The sequence below is a fragment of the Salmo trutta genome, chromosome 2 (genome assembly GCF_901001165.1).
Source record: "Salmo trutta chromosome 2, fSalTru1.1, whole genome shotgun sequence".
In the NCBI taxonomy this organism is placed as follows: Eukaryota; Metazoa; Chordata; class Actinopteri; order Salmoniformes; family Salmonidae; genus Salmo; species Salmo trutta.
The window spans coordinates 15695587-15713089 of NC_042958.1; the positions used below are offsets into that span (position 1 = coordinate 15695587).

The 17503-nt window shown below is 38.7% G+C and overlaps 1 protein-coding gene across 3 annotated transcripts; it reads left to right on the forward strand.

The window, feature by feature from the left end:
- The first annotated feature begins 9953 nt into the window (after nucleotides 1-9953).
- commd3 (COMM domain containing 3) lies at nucleotides 9954-17067 on the forward strand. 3 transcript variants are annotated; one of them, XM_029696551.1, is made up of 6 exons: nucleotides 9954-10124; nucleotides 11142-11253; nucleotides 12610-12673; nucleotides 14946-15003; nucleotides 15102-15158; nucleotides 16579-17067. In XM_029696551.1, exons 1-5 carry the CDS (start codon nucleotides 9986-9988, stop codon nucleotides 15116-15118), a joined length of 390 nt encoding a protein of 129 aa, XP_029552411.1. In that variant the 5' UTR covers nucleotides 9954-9985; the 3' UTR covers nucleotides 15119-15158; nucleotides 16579-17067. The 3 variants fall into 3 exon arrangements, with proteins under 3 accessions (XP_029552411.1, XP_029552420.1, XP_029552423.1); XM_029696560.1 differs by lacking the exon at nucleotides 16579-17067 and adding an exon at nucleotides 15249-16521; XM_029696563.1 differs by lacking the exons at nucleotides 14946-15003; nucleotides 15102-15158 and having other exon boundaries at nucleotides 9961-10124.
- Nucleotides 17068-17503: the final 436 nt, after the last annotated feature.

Consider the following 17503-nt stretch of genomic DNA (forward strand, 5'->3'; position numbering starts at 1 on the left):
AGCCAGACTGTTGGTTGTTCGTTCATTCTCGTGTTTTGTTATTTTTGGTATTCATTTTGGAAAGTGAAATAAACGTCAAGATGAGCCTACACGTACCTGCTGCGTTTTGGTCCTCCTTCACCGACGACAACCGTGACAATGAGACTGTGAGAGCTTGTAGAGTATTTACAGCCACATCCATATATGATTTGGTTTTACCTTCCAACATAAATTGATACATTTACATGCATTTCACTACATTTCGCTACACCCGCAATAACATCTGCTAAATATGTGTGTAACCAATAACATTTGATTTGAATTGATTTATGAGTTAAAAAGATATAATTTTACAGTGCTCAGCAGTTATCAAACTACAGTATATACACTACCATTCAAAAGTTTGGGTTCACTTAGAAAGGCATTTCCAGCTACAATAATTCTTTCAAAAACAAGGAAAATTTTAAGTGAGCCCAAACTTTTGAATGGTAGTGTATATGTAGGCCACGTTATAGCTTAAATTCCATGAGAGTATGATTAAGAGCAGGTTGCCAACCCGGAGGCACGACACATCCCCTCACTTTGTTTGCTGCCTTGTGCCTCACAGAACGCACAGTGCACTCAGAAATTAAAACAACTCTGAATCTCTACCTCATTGTTGAACAAATATATTTTATTAACACATATTTGTGTTCAGACCATATAATATGGCAAAAATATGTGATTATACAGCTCTACTAATCACATTGTTCGTCCACATTTTTGAAATAACATTTTCATGAGACAAAGTCCACTCAATCAGTAGTTATTGCTCTAGTATCTATCCTATGGTGCCAATGACATCTATAGTGCCACCAACTAGTCTGGGGCAGCCAACTATGGTTGCAGTGACTATATTCACACATTTACATTTACATTTTTGTCATTTAGCAGATGCTCTTATCCAGAGCGACTTACTGTAGTGAATGCATACATTTCATACATTTTATTTATTTATTTTTTTTCTTCTCCGTACTGCCCCCCCGTGGGAATCGAACCCACAACCCTGGCGTTGCAAACACCATGCTCTACCAACTGAGCCACACAACTTCCAAGGACATACACTGAGTGTACAAAACAGTTTCCAGTGTGTATCAAGAATGGTCCACCACCCAAAGGACATCCAGCCAAAAAGACACAACTGTGAGAATTGGCGTCAACATGGGCCAGCATCACCGTGGAACACTTTCAACACCTTGTAGTCCATGCCCCAATGAATTGAGGTTGTTCTGAGGGCAAAAGGGTGTGCAACTCAATATTAGGAAGGTGTTCCTAATGTTTTGTACACTCAGTGTATGCACAAGGTTAATTATAACATTTCATGGCCCAAGTGTCCCAGTGGTCTAAGGCACTGCATCTCAGTGCAAGAGGTGTCACTATAGACCCTGGTTCGATTCCAGGCTGTATCACAACTGGCAGTGATTGAGAATCCCATAGGGCGGCGCACAATTGGCCCAGCATCGTCCGTGTGTGTCCAGGGTATGCCGTCATTGTAAATAAGAATTTGTTCTTAAATGACTTGCCTAGTTAAATAAAGGTTAAGTAAATAAATAAAATGTCCATTGGTTCAGGTATTATAGCCCCTGTATGATATGGTGCCATCTAGTGGTGTAGCATGTCTGACTTTGAATGCAGCAACTAATCATTCTCAAATTTATTAGAGTCTAATTCATTGAGTATATATATCAAATTTGGAGTCAATCTAACTTATGGTTCATGAGAAGAAGATAAAACATTTATTTTATCATTAGCATATGTGCTAACATGCATCTATAGTTACAGTGTTGCCATATTTGAATGTAGCAACAATTTTTCTGCTATTAAAGACTAACGTAATGAGTCTAAATACCAAATCTGGAGTGAATATGATGCATGGTTCATGAGGAGAAGACGATTGCAGGTGATTTTGAGCATTACCGTTACATATGCAAATTAGTTATTAATAGTTACTTTTTTATATATATGCCAACTCACTGTAGTTCATCTTAGGGAGGTCCATAAGTTTCAAGTTGATAGGACACTGTGGTCTGGATTTACAGTGGTTTAAATGGACATGTAAAATCACATTTTTTAATTGTCAATAACTCGGCCATCTTCTTTTTACTAATCCCTTAGCTTCTCAAACTAAGTTAAGACATGCCATGGTCCTACATTCCAAATTTGGTGCAATTTGGTCCTATAGTTCATGAGAAAAACATTTTTAAAGTATCTTTTGCATATTTTAGCACATTAGCGTACCAGCATCTATTGGTATAGTGTGACCATCTTTGAATGTATCAATATTATTTTCTCAAACTCTTTAGGGACTATTTTGATGAGTTCAAAGACCACATTTGGAGTGAGAAGAAGATTTTCTATGATTATTTAAAGCATTAGCATTACATTGTCAAAAGTGAATTGTTAATAGTTTCCTTATTTTTTAAGATAGCAATGCCAAACCTAACATGGTTCACTGTGAGAATGTCTTTGAGGACCCTAAAAATGTACAAGTTTTCATTTGGAGTGGATTTACAAAGGATTTAAATTGACATGTAAAATCAAATTTCCTGATTTACCAATAACTAAACCATCTCTTAAACAATCTCTTAACCAAACAAATTTGGTGTTATTTGGAATTATGGTTCACGAGTGTAGGGTTTTCAAAGGTTTTCCAAAATTTCCAAGATGGAGGAAAATCTATCCTGATGGACCTAATGGGTCCTTGATACAAATTTGTTTAGCATGAGTAAAGACTCCTACATACAAAGTTTCAAGTCTCTACGCCAAATGGGGCGACGGATATGAGGGTTTAAGTGAGCATGCAAAAACCAAGCAATGAGGTTGAAGGAATTGTCCGTAGAGCTCTGAGACAGGATTGTGTTGAGGCACAGATCTGGGGAAGGGTACCAAAACATCTCTGCAGCATTGAATGTCCTCATGAACACAGTGGCCTCCATCATTCTTGAATGGAAGAAGTTTGGAACCACCAAAACTCTTCCTAGAGCTGGCCGCCCAGCCAAACTGAGCAATTGGGGGAGAAGGGCATTGGTCAGGGACCAAGAACCCAATGGTCACTCTGACAGAGCTCCAGAGTTCCTCTATGGAGATGGGAGAACCTTCCAGAAGGACAACCATCTCTGCAGCACTCCACAAATCAGGCCTTTATGGTAGAGTGGCAAGACGGAAGCCACTCCTCAGTAAAAGGCACATGACAGCCCGCTTGGAGTTTGCCAAAAGGCACCTAAAGACTCTCAGACCATGAGAAACAAGATTCTCTGGTCTGATGAAACCAAGATTGAACTCTTTGGCCTGAATGCCAAGCGTCAGGTCTGGAGGAAACCTGGCAGCATCCCTAACGGTGAAGCATGGTGGTGGCAGCATCATGCTGTGGGGATGTTTTTCAGTGGCAGGGACTGGGAGACTAGTCAGGATCGAGGGAAAGATGAACGGCACAAAGTACAGAGAGATCCTTGATGAAAACCAGCTCCAGAGCGATCAGGACCTCAGACTGGGGCGAAGGTTCACCTTCCAACAGGACAACAACCCTAAGCACACAGCCAAGACAACGCAGTAGTGGCTTTGTTACAAGTCTCTGAATGTACTTGAGTGGCCCAGCCAGAGCCCAGACTTGAACCCAAGCAAACAAAAAAACTGTTTTTGTTTTGTCATTATGGGGTATTGTGTGTATATTGATGAGGGAAAAAAACTATTTAATCCATTTTATAATAAGGCTGTAACATAACAAAATGTGGAAAAAGTCAAGGGGTCTAAATACTTTCGAATGCACTGTATTCACAAATTGTGGAGTTGATAAACATCAACAAATATGGAACTGACAGCTGTCAGCGTAGCTAGCTAGCATGCTAATCTTATCTAGCTAGCTAGCTATCTATCTTGCTAGCCTTATCTAGCTAGCTAGCTAATGTTAGCTGTTGTTGCTCAGTTCTTTTTAACTACACCATATTCAAAGGATTAGCTAGCTGGCTCTGTGGCTGGTTCTGGAGCTGGATTTGTCATAAACCAGCAGCATACTGCCCTGCATCCCACTGCTGGCTTGGATGTTAAATGGGTGTCCTGACTCTCTGTGGTCATTAAAAATCCCAAGGCAATAATTGCAAGGGTAGGAGTGTTGCCCCAGTGTCCTGGCTAAATTCCCAACCTGGCTCATTTCCATCATAGCCACCTAATCACCCGCTCATTCCTAATTAGCATTTACAGTATCACTCCTCTCCACAATGCTAGCTGATGTGTGGTGAGTGTTCTGGCATGCATCACCCAGGTGGGTGCCACACATTGGTGATGGATGAGGTGAGTTCCCCCCTTACTGGCCTTTCTTTGACTTTGCAACCTACTCTTGTTATTTCCAAAGTTTGGGCATATTCCATAAATTGTGTCTGCAAATCCGCCATAGAAATAGTTAGAAACAATTAGATGAAGCTCTGGTAATATGGATAACTATTGAAAGATAGCTCATATGCGTTTTTCTACATTTTAATGGACACAGTGCACCCTTTGGTAGGCATAGGCTGCTGGCAGGCTTTGGCTGCGGTACAGCAAAGCCAAGTCTGCCTGTGCCTATGGTTCTCATAGGGGAATTGAAATTATAGGCTATAATCACTTTGCTCATCATCATGCATGCTGCAAATGACATGTAGCTATAAGTTCCTTGAATCTTCTTTTGTGTGCCTTTTCATTATCTGGAAAGACACTTGTGGTTTCTATTTTTGTATTTATTTTGTATTTTTTTTACCTTTATTTAACTAGGAAAGTCAGGTAAGAACAAATTCATATTTACAATGACGGCCTACCCTGGCCAGCAACGACGTTGGGCCAATTGTGCCCCACCCTATAGGACTCCCGATCACGGCCTGTTGCGATACAGCCCTGTATCGTACCCGGGACTGTAGTGACGCCTCTAGCACTGCGATGCAATGCCTTAGACCGCTACGCCACTCAGGATACCCAAAGAGTTAACTTTACACCAATCAAAGCAGAGAAGTTTGAGGTGAAGCAAAGATTTCGTGGTCAAAACCATTCATCATATCACGCAATTATGCTATTTATAAAATGGTAATATATATATATATAGAAGAATATATATAGAAGAATATATAGAATAATAGTGAAGACATCAAAACAATTAAATAACACATATGGAATCATGTAGTAACCAAAAAAGTGTTAAACAAATCAAAATATATTTTAGATTCTTCAAAGTAGTCACCCTTTGTCTTGATGACAGCTTTGCACACTCTTGGCATTCTCTCAACCAGCTTCATGAGGTAGTCACCTGGAATGCTTTTCCAACAGTCTTGAAGCAGTTCTTGAAGGAGTATGCTGAGCACTTGTTGGCTGCTTTTCCTTCACTCTGCGGTCCAACTCATCCCAAACCATCTCAATTGGGTTGAGGTTGGGTGAATGTGGAGGCCAGGTCATCTGATGCAGCACTCCATCACTCTCCTTCTTGGTCAAATAGCCCGTACACAACCTGGAGGTGTGTTTTGGGTCAGTGTCCTGTTGAAAAACAAATGATAGTCCCACTAAGCACAAACAAGATGGGATGGCGTATTGCTGCAGAATGCTGTAGTAGCCATGCTGGTAAATGTGCCTTGAATTCTAAATAAGTCACAGACAGTGTCACCAGCAAAGCAGCCCCACACCATCACACCTCCTCCTCCATTCTTCACGGTGGGAACCACACATGCAGAGATCATCCGTTCACCTACTCTACATCTCACAAAGACACGGTGGTTGGAACCACAATTCTCAAATTTGGACTCATCAGACCAAAGGACAGATTTCCACCGGTCTAATATCTATTGCTTGTGTTTCTTGACCCAAGCAAGTCTAGACTAATTATTGGTGTCCTTTAGTAATGGTTTCTTTGCAGCAATTCGACCATGAAGGCCTGGTTCAGGCAGTCTCCTCTGAACAGTTGATGTTGAGATGTCTGTTTCTTGAACTCTGTGAAGCATTTATTTGGGCTGCAAACCTTTGACTAGTACTGTATATTTTATACAGAGTAGCTCCAAAATAGGTGAACATTTACAAATTATCCAATGAATTATGATACTTTTCTGGTAAAAAATAGTGAAGATGCAGAAACATAGATTTGCACACCCTATTTTCATTTGCTCCATGGCTTAAGCGGTCAAGTGGACAAAGGGCTCATCTCAGTCGCAATCAGGAATAACTTTGCAGCTGTTTCTGATTAGTAAACAATGTGATACTGGTGGGTGGTAACATTGAAATATTACCCGGCCCTGAAACGAAATATAGGCTGAAAATAATGTGTACATCATATCATAGTAAAATACACCGCATTCAGGCGAATTTGCACGAAGTGGGCAGTTGTCACTTCAAAACCAAATATATCACACTTTGACTAAAACGATGACTTATTGACCTAAATCCTTGTGCAACATCATACGTAAGTTCTGGCCATCGCCTTTCAGCTCGAAAAAGTAGATTTCTACTGGTGTGGACGTTCAAAACAGAAAATAACAGCATGAAGTCTCCCCTCAGAACTTTTCACTTTCATCCAAAACTAAACATAGTACAGACATTCCCATTAAGTCCTAATTAATCCATTTGATCATTAACAGATAATTAACACATATGTGTAGGCTAGGTGGTTAATAAAGACAATTTATATTAATGTGAATAAATAATCGTTGATTTATTTATAAAGCAATCCAACAATGTCACATGCCATGATTTAATCAACACTTTAGAGCATTTGGTTAAAGTATTCCAAGACCATATACTGTATAGGCCTATCTTCAATTAAAACGTTTTGAGTTGATTGAAACGCATGGGCTGTGTTTAGATCAGAAGTCTAATTGAACTTTCATTACTTTTCATTGAATCATATTACTTAGATTACGTTGAACCATATTAGGCCCAAATGCATGTATTCAATCTGGGTCCGTGATACCTGCCGTTATTGACCAACCCGACACGTCTCAATTTATGCCACAGAGCTTTTGTCCTTCACTGATTATGGTATAATAGTTACAATTTACGATACATCATCATTAAAATATAACACCATCTTTGAAAACTAAAGGAGCAAATGAAAGAATCGTATATTTAGCACAGTAGGACACCTTGCACGTTTCCACGAGTTATTTTTTTTTTTACACACGTTTGCTTGTAGACCTATTTAATATATATTTCACATGCTGTCGAGTTAATACTCTGGACCCGCAGTGTGTAGGATATTTGTATTCTGATTAATGTGAGTGAGGTTAGTTTGGGTTGTCAGAACTATTCGATGATCCCTTACTATTTTTCAGCTGATGAATTGAAAGCGACATAAACCATCCATTAAACGACGAGATGATTATTAGTCATCGACTTGAGAAAAACATTCGTATAATATTTGGTTTAAACGAATATAAAATATTTTGCTTCTTGGTTTGATAAAGGCAATATGGACAAACAACATCTCTCTCTCTCTGTTCCAGACATGCTCAGGGTTCCAAAGCCTTATGTTTGTTTCTTGATTTAAGAGTGTAAAAGTTAGAGTAAAAGTTAAACAAAAGACATAAAAAACCTTAATACAACTTGTTGATCTCTACTTTCACATTAGCAGCTGTTCTCCCGAGTCCTAGCCTCTCCCAGTCATGACGAGGAGAATGAAAAATACTAAAATAATGGTTTGGAAAGGTCTATTATATTCAATGACTTTAGTTTGTGTATGGTCAGTGTGGCTAAACTGACAACGTCATCCTATAAAAGAATGAGCTGTGGTTTTGATAAATTCAGATTTAGACAAAACACATTTCATCAGTGATATCCAACGTTAAATTACGATGACTTGAGGCACCAATTGAAATGAATGAACTTTTTAAACGAGAACTTCTAAAAAAACAGCTTTCGATGTTGATATTAACACTATATGCTTACCTTGCTTTATCAAACCAATCGATACTCTTCTGTTGGTTTGTCCAGAAATAGGAGCCGTTAGAATAGGCTATAAAGGCCTCTTCTGTTTGGGGAATCACCTGGAAACTTTATCAGGCAAGATTTCACCAAAAATCTAACAGCAAAAAGTAATATATGAAGTAAACGGATGTGAATTCATTGTTTTGACTTTACCGCTGTTTGGATGTGGAGAGCTTAGTCTATTGATTAGGCTGTAGGCCTACACCCAACGCATTTTTTCCCCTTTTTAAAAAAAATGTTATTATTATGTACATCTTGGCTACATAGGCTATGCTAGGGTGACTGGTGTTGATAATTGGAAATCGGTTTGGCATCAAATGACAGTCAGTGGTATAATGCAGATTTATGCAGATTCGATTATTGACCTTCTGCTCGAGGCGTGACTGGGAGAGGGGCCAAATTTAGATTAATATTTGTACTCGGGGTTGATTAATGGTCAGCCTGAATCCCAAGGACAAAAGTGGGCAAGTTAGAGAGGATATAAGGCGCTGGGACGGAGCCAGAGAGAGACAAGTAAAATCAACAAAAAAAATAAGAAGTCCAGTGTCAAAAACGGGTTTTGCTGAGATGTGTATTAGTTCTCATGAAGACATAAATATTTCAGTTATAGCCTACTGTCCTGAAAAGAACAACAATACAATTTGCAATTCTAAATGTTTATCCTATATTTGGATATTGGCAAATAAAAAATGAATGTAAAAAAAGGTGGGGGGCCTTTGCACTGTCTGGGATGACACCTGAGAGCCAGCCAGGTGAGAGGTCATGAACTTTGACCTTGATCAGCTCCAGGTTGTCTTTCTAACCCCTAGACACACTGCTCTGGTATTGGTGTCTGTCTGATACCAGTCCAGTCCTGGACAACCCATTCTCCCTGTCTGCATCAGAAACAAGGTTTTTCAGAGACAATTTAAAATATATATTTTGTCTTTGGGGCGGTTTTCTGAATATTGTTTTACCACCATACTACCTTCAATCAATGCAACTCACTCCTCAAAATATCTACTCAGATAGCCTAATTAGTCTAAACATTATGGGCCTTCCTCTGGGTTGAAAAACAGATTTTCAATGAAGGGAAACAAGATCCCTGTAAGGATCTAAAAGAGTTTGGGGAATCCCTGCCCTGTCTTCAGAAGTATGCTAAACTTAAGGTCCAGACCAAAGTTAGAGTATGCCTATTTTAATACCCTCAAAGCTTTTCTGAATGCAATAATGTGACTCCTATCAGGACACCATCTAAGACTTTTGGAATTGACAGGACCATGAACAGCTTCTACCCTCAAGTCATAAGACTGCGGAATAATTAGTCTGGGTAGCTATAGGTTAACTATTTAACTATCTGCATTGACCCTTTTTGCACTAACTTTTTTGACTCATCACATACGATGCTGTTACTGTTTATAAGCTATTCAGTTGCCTAGTTACTTTATCCCTACCTATATGTCACAGTAGGTTGGTCTCTCCGTTCCAGCCATTATTATGAGCCGTCCTCCCCTCAGCAGCCTCCCCTGCTTTGTGTACATATCTACCTCAATTACCTCTCGTATCCCTACACATTGACTCGGTACTGGTACCCCGTGTATATAGCCAGGTTATCGTTACTCATTGTGTATTTATTCCTCGTGCTATTTATTTTCTATTATTTATATTTTTTCTCGCTCTACATTGTTGGGAAGGGCCGTAAGTAAGCATTTCACTGTTAGTCTACACCTGTTGTTTACGAAGCATGTGACAAATAACATTTGATTTGATGATGCAACAAAATATGCAGTGGCTCCATCCTGTAGTCTCACATGCCCAATCCTGCAAATGATTTAGACCTACTTGAGAATAAACTATGCCTATATTTATTTGTTTTGTTCTCAATGGAAGATACTGTAGCCTAAATGAAACAAACAGACGTGATACATTGTGGAGCTGTAGACGTTTTCAGTCCACCACCAGCGGTGAATGAACGCTGTGTGAGCTTTGCCCTCTCCTCTGCATGCAGTGTCAGCTGATTACGTCACGTGATCCGGTTTCGAGTTGTTTCTGTTTCAAAATGGAGTTGTCTGAGTCGGTGCAGAAAGGGCTGCAGTCTCTAGCAGACCCGACGCTTTTCGACCTGAAAACCTTCTCCGTGTTGATAGAATTAGCCTTTCGCAGCTTGCTAACCGGCCATGCCGACCGTAGTGTTCTCGGTAAGCCGGCTCTCTCTCCACCGTCGCCTTTTATTTTTGCTTCTTTCACAGCTTCCGGTTTCTTCCCAGTTTGACTTGAAGGCTCGGTTTGAAAAATGTGGAATGCACGATAGATTTTTTTAACACCCGTGGATCTGAAATGAATCAAATGTAACAGTGTTTGCATCTTCGATGTTTCAAGTGGTAGTTCTAGGAAATATGACTATTGATCAGGCTACAACAACGTGTACCCAGGCGAACAGTGAGTTTGCTCACCAAGTAGTAGAAGTTTTGGGGCGGCAGGTAGCCTAAGTTAGTGGTTAGAACTTTGGGTCAGTAACCGAAAGGTTGCTGGATCGAATCCCCGAACTGGCAAGGTAAAGATCTGTCGTTCTGCCCCTGAACTATTCCCCGGTAGGCCGTCATTGTAAATAAGAATTTGTTCTTAACTGACTTACCTAGTTAAATAAATAATAAATAACTGAGAATACAGGCTAGGCTACAGTTAAAATATAGGGTGTGTGTGTGTGTGTGCGCGCGTACCTTGCTGTTAGTAATTTTCGTCCCTTTGTCTGTATAAACGTTCAGGTTATTAAAACTGGATGATACACTTTAATTAAGCAATAAGACATGAGGGGGTGTGGTATACGGCCAATATATCACGGCTAAGGGCTGTTCTTATGCAGGACGTTATGCGGGGTACCTGTATACAGCCCTTAGCCGTGGTATAATGACCATACACCACGAACCTCCAAGGTGCCTTATTGCTATTATAAACTGATAACCTTATAAACTGATTGTGCCTTATTGCTTAATTAGACCCACTATAAAAGCTTGCAGAGACATTCAGCTACAGTTAAAGGAAAAATCCTCTCAAAATATATTTAGCAATTTTTTTTCATTAGTTCACTTGATAGGTATTAAAAGTTGACTAATAAAAAAAGTATATATTTATGTGTTTAGTTTTTGAGTGGATTTTTTTCCTTTACTATATGTGTGATGAATAAATAACTGGTCAATGTTTTTTTCTGATCATAGATCAACCTGAATTGAAACCTATTGACCAGAAGTTGCTGAAACATTGTCACACAGCTGCCACCACCTGCATACTGGAGGGGGTCAAACAAAACGTGGACAAATCCACTATAAGGTAACGCTTGGTTTGTCCTGCTGTATTATTGCTAATGGAGGTTGACCTCTCTGAAGTTATTAAATAATTAATCTCGTCCCCCAGAGACTAGGGTCGAGTTTAGAAAATAATACATTTACATTTTAGTCATTTAACAGACGCTCTTACCAGAGCGACTTACAGGTAGCGCGTTCGTCTTAAAGGACAATTCTGCCACTTTTCAAGCCCCTGTTTATTATCTCAGCACCATACCAGTGTCTACATATGTGAAAACAGCACGTTTCTATGATCTGTGGTTAAAAAGATAAGGGCCCTAAAAAATGGTTAAAGAGAAGAATGTTTCCGTCTACACTTTTGTATGTGAGTAAAGTCATACTTTATACAAAAAAATCATATTTTTGTTAATTATGTTAGAAATGGTGATGGAAACATTTTTATGTGTAAATATTGAAATAACAATCATATCCAAGTTAAGTGTTCCTCTCACTGTAACTCAGGAAAGCATGCAGTTTATTAGGCTACAGATGAAATATGTTACGGTAGACTTCACAGGGTGGTGAAAGTGCACGGTGATCTTGATCGTCTTTTCCAATAAATATCGATGGTCTTATTCTGGTGACAAGAGGATAGATGCTTGACTGCTGTTTGACAAATAAACATTCTTGCTCTTATCCATAATAATTTCATGTAGACTACCCTAACCACACAGTATGTGCGAGCTGTTGGCTAGAGCGCAGGTGCCAAGACTATAGAGTAGGCACATTTTGCTATTTAACGCAACCTTTTTTGTGGTGGGAGAATTTGCATATTTTCTTTATGCGGATTTTAGAATATTTGCATGAAAATCTTTCTCCAATTGGATGGAAACCTAGCTTGTGTTATCACAAGGTATGATTAAAAGTAATTAATTAATGAGTTTCTAGTCAGAGGGAGTTTTCTTGCTCCCAACATCACCGTAAATCTGTTTGAAAATCACTGTTTTTACAATGTTAGAACTTTTGATCATTTCATCGAGTTGAACTTTTTAACTTTTTTTTCTACAAAATGTCTAAATACATAATTTTCACATGCATATGTACACACTGGTATTGTGCTGGAGATAATGAAAATGAGGTTGAAAGGCGGTGGAATTGCCCTTTTAAGACAGCTAGGTGGGACAACTACATATCTCTGTCATAGTAAGTACATTTTTCTTCAATATAGTAGCTATCAGCAAAGTTAGTCCTAGTAGAAAAAGTAAAGTGTGAGTGTGGAGCACTCTGTTATCAAGAGCATTCCACTTCACCTGCTAAATAAAATCCGTAGGCCTACAGGAGGTGAAAGTGACTTCATTGATTAATGTATTGATAAATGATTGAGCTGATTTTGTCATTACAGCTTGTGCCTGGAGGATGTCAGGTTTGACGTGGAGAGAACAGATGTATTCTACATCACATACCAGGTGATGACAACCTTATTATGTTTATAACATCTTAATTACCTTATTGCAAAGAAATGCAAATCCATACCAGATCTCAACCCCAAACTGACTCTGTGTTCTCCAGAAATTATAAAAGTGTTGTGGAAATTCTATTGTTAAGGTAACTTTTTCTGATGTTTTCATTTCCAGTCGGCCTATTTGAAATGCCATAACAATTCATGACTATGGGGTTATTGTGGCTGAAGCGTTGGCTGGACAAATATACTTGATTTTAAAGTATTAGATTTAAATATAAAATACTACATTGTCTGTTTGTACAGAAAGGCTTCTGGGTCACCACAGTACAGAGATAGTAGTTTGTAAACTGTGGGAACATAGTCACATTCTAACACATGCCAACAATGCAGACACATACAAGACTTTATCGGAGCCCTACATTTTTGTTATGGGTTCTCTATATGGCTAATGGAACATCACTTTGACCATGCAGTTTACACTTCATTAACATCTGTAGATCTACAAATGTTATAAATCCACGCTATTGAACTTTTCCAGTAATATTATATATCTTCCCCAATACACACATCCATCCCCATTGAAACATTAAGTACAGCCTAAAAAAAGAGTAAACAATATAGGGGGTTTTCTTTATATATAATTAAAGTTTATTTGAAGTTGGGCAATAACAGTTTATGGTTTTTATTTCAAATGTATTGAACAGTTACATTTAAATGAACCACCGATTTTTGTTTGAAAGCTTTTGGTGTGTCATCAGGAAATATAGATACTACATTTTCATAAACTCAGATGAGTCAATTTAATAGTCTTGCTTTGCATATTTGTAGTTAATTGTGATTCTTTGACATATTTAACTCACTGAACAAAAATATAAACGCAACATGTAAAGTGTTGGTCCCATGTTTCATGAGCTGAAATAAAAGATCCCAGACATTTTCCATATGCACAAAAAGCTTTTCTCTCAAATGTTGTGCATAAATTAGTTTACAATAAAGGGCCACTAAAATGTGCAGTTTTGTCACACAACACAATGCCACAGATGTCTCAATTTTGAGGGAGTGTGCAATTGACATGCTGACTGCAGGAAGGGCCACCAGAGCTGTTGCCAGATTATTGAATGTTAATTTTTCTACCATAAGCCGCCTCCAACATTTTAGAGAATTTGGCAGTACATCCAACTGGCCTCACAACCGTGGACCACGTGTATGCTGTTGTGTGGGGAGAGCGGTTTGCTGATGTCAATGTTGTGCCCCATGGTTGGGTAATGGTATGGGCACTACTGACAACTACTGACAACGAACACAATTGTATTTTATCCGATGGCAATTTTTTTTTAAGGTATCTGTGACCAATGTCTGTATTCCCAGTCATGTGAAATCATAGATTAGGGCCTAATGAATTTATCAATTTACTGATTTACTCATATGAACTGTAATTCAGTAAAATCTTAGAAATTGTTGCATGTTGCTTTTATATTTTTGTCCTGTGTGTGTATTTATGTATATATTATTTAGCAGATGCTTTTATCCAAAGTCACTTAGTCATGCGTGCATAAATGTTACATATGGGTGGTCCCGGGAATCAAACCCACTACCCTGGCTTTACAAGCACCATGCTCAACCAGCTGAGCTACAAAACGTTTATAGAAATGATCAATGTGCTGACAATATCTCTTCAATTGTTTTATGCTTCACTTTCATCGAGTGGAGCAGACTAGGGAATGGACCTAGCCTAACTCGGGTCACATTTATTTGTGACGTATTTTGACCATGTATGATCTCTTAACCGTTTAAGATTAGTGAAGTAACCTGCAAATGTGACATGACAATTTGTTTCACAGACTTTGAATCGGTTTATTTTCCTTGGAGAAAGCGCAGTTCTTTTACGATGAGCGTTTGTTTGTAGCGCATTGATAGTTGCTTTTACATTGTAATTAATCACCACGATTGTCCCCTTTTGTCTTCCTCCTGACAACCAAACTTCAGAATGCTGAAAAGTGTTGCCCTGTACCCCATAGGGTTCCAGCCGCGACCAGAAGTTTTGCTGTTTGATTTTAACACACGTAATATGATCACTTAGCCTAATATGTGGAATGACTGGGTTAAATAAACAAAGGTTTTTAATGCATAAGGTTACTGTTGAACAGCCTATATAAATTGGTATTCATGGGATCCTGTATGCATGCTTCTTGCCTTGTAAATATATTTGTTTAATATAGGCCTATCGTGTGCATCTGTAGCCCATTGGTAATTCTGTATTTTGGTTGTCCTTTTAGTATAGGGAGATGCCCTTCTCATATCAACGTGTCATGGCGTCTGGAGTACCTTATCAAGGTATTGGTTGGTAATAATAAACTACAATAGAATCAGATAATTATGGTTTAAAGGTCTTATGGTTACTCCGTAGCCCTAACATATTGTTTCCGTGACAGAACGGGCATGTGCATAAGGTGAACGAGCCGTCCTATCTGATTTCATTAAACGTTGAGGTATGTCCCTTTCCAGAAGCCAATGATCTAAAACAGTTTGGAGTCTGTTAAACGTGTCATCATTACAGACGTAAGCCTATACTTTTACAGAATACCAACAACGGAGGATCGTCGGGAGAAGTCCATTTTAGCTGCACTATGGAACAACTTTAGGTAGCTAATGTTTTGTTGCAGCCTATATAGAATGTGGGGTTCTCCATTAGTTGAATAAGGTCATTTCACAGAAAGTCTGTGATAATGTTTTACATTTACTCTTGAACGTGGCAATTGATTTAAATAAATAGCCTACACTGTATTTTCCAAATCAGCATACTTTACAGATCTGTATATAATTATTGGCTAGCTGTTAGGTCCACGTGAATGAGTACAAATAAAGGCATGTTAGTTCTATTTGATGTTTGTTAAATGATTATTTAACTTTTTCTTGAATAGCATGTCTTTTAACAGTGTTCTGTGTTTAGATGGATGTACTTCTGCCAGATTGAGCAGAGATCAAACCCTGAATTTGCTAATAGCTCCAGTGTATTTTAATCTCATTCAATAGTAATCTCATTCAATAGTGTTCTGCAGACTGTTTGTTTCATTTTTTTTTTTACACATTTGTTAATTTATTTTTAAAAAATCATATTTAACAGAAAAACAATAGGGTATTTCATATTTTTTTCAATACTCACTCGAATTGTCTATTTCCAAATCATCCATTACTTTCTGTGTGAATACTGATGTCAAGAAATAAGCAGAACCGCTGAGTGACAGGGCAGGCAGTGATGTCTCGGGATCTAAGTGTAGCCTATGAACTTATACTAAAAAAGTCTCAATTTGTTACATGTTATTTTTACTTTTCCTCAATTGAGTTCGACGTAAACAAAATCCCGTATGTTTTGTAGGCCTATCTTGAGGTTGGGGTTGACTTGAGGTTGTCTGCAGTAGCTATCGCTTCATGGCTAGTTTAAGAGTATTGAAATAGGGGGCAGACTTTTTTTTATTTAGAAATGTTTTTACCCTGTTGCCAAGACACAGTTCTGAGGAAGGAAGTTTGGTAATGTGTATGTTCGGGAACGCTCTGTCATTCTTTTGGGTATGAAGTGAACCTGAACGGTTGCATTACATTTTTGTTGACCTGAACATCCTTAGAATTAATCAAAAATATATTCACAAATGAACGAATTGTACTCAGGCCTACTATGATGACTATTCCGTTATGAATTTAAATGGAATTGACTCTCACGCTGGCAGGTTTCAGTGTAAAATATCCTGGTAATCTGACAGGATTCAGACTGAGGAAAGGTTGTAATTTACACTCAACAGTGCTCCAAACTCCCCCAGTACGTGAGGGAAACCATTAAATGGTGTGTGATTCAAACTCTCCGTCATTCTCTGTTTGGAAGAGTACCGACTGTGTATGTGACTTTGTTTTCAGGATTTGGTGGGAAAGATGAAAGACGCTGCCAAGAGTCTTGAGAAGGCTGTGCAGTTGTGAGCTTAGCCTGCTCGAACGGTGGAATCCGGTTTCTCACGTGATCTCCTCTGCTTCCTTCATCTCCTGAAAGCACTGAAGTTCAGCGATTTCAAGCGGCGTTGATATCCGCTTTGTATTTTACACTCATTTCATTCGTCATTAAATATATTTGTATCCGTTCAATGATGTAGGCCTATTTTTGTCAATAAAACAGTTCAATGCATGTATGCTAATTTGCAGGCATAAAATAAGAGCCAAATTATATTAAAGTAAGCTATATAGCATACTTGTGTCCCCATAGTCCAATGCATAGTTCAAATCAACTCTAGATGTGTAGTCTATGCAGTCTCCGACTGATAGGAGTTTTTGTCTTGGAAACAGATTTTTACACTGCCACATGACGGTGAAGGGGTATGTTTGTGTCAAATAAATTATCCACATTGGAGAGAATATCGTGCCGAAGATGAGAGTAATGTGTCATATCTAGTTTACAAGCTGGTGGCAATGCATTGGTTAAATCATATTGCGGCTCACCGGAGGGAACGGAACCGCATATAGTTTACTACAGAGCCTCCTATAGTAGCCGACCTATTAGCGATGCTTTTATTTCCTAAATGCCCCCGTTTTCACTACGATCATGAATTAGTATTGCATGGGGTCGTTGGCCATGGAATATCAACACAGTAGCCCCAGCTTTCTATCCGCTTTGGAAAGTGTATCCTAACCGACGCATGTATGACAAAGACGCATTTTGCCAAGCTCATGTCTTTGGAAAGGGACACAGTAGAGGCACATAATAGAAACGTGGTTGGAAAAACGCACACTGGCTATTGTTTAGAAACATCAGTGATGTCTTGAGTGACACAACTACAACGTTTGAAGCAAA

Bases quoted from the DNA above. Each gene is read 5' to 3' on its own strand.
- commd3 (XM_029696551.1), top strand. From the start codon at position 9,986: ATGGAGTTGTCTGAGTCGGTGCAGAAAGGGCTGCAGTCTCTAGCAGAC. The intron at 11,254-12,609 runs GTAACGCTTGGT...TTGTCATTACAG, and splicing joins GTGGACAAATCCACTATAAG to CTTGTGCCTGGAGGATGTCA. The intron at 12,674-14,945 runs GTGATGACAACC...TTGTCCTTTTAG, and splicing joins TATTCTACATCACATACCAG to TATAGGGAGATGCCCTTCTC.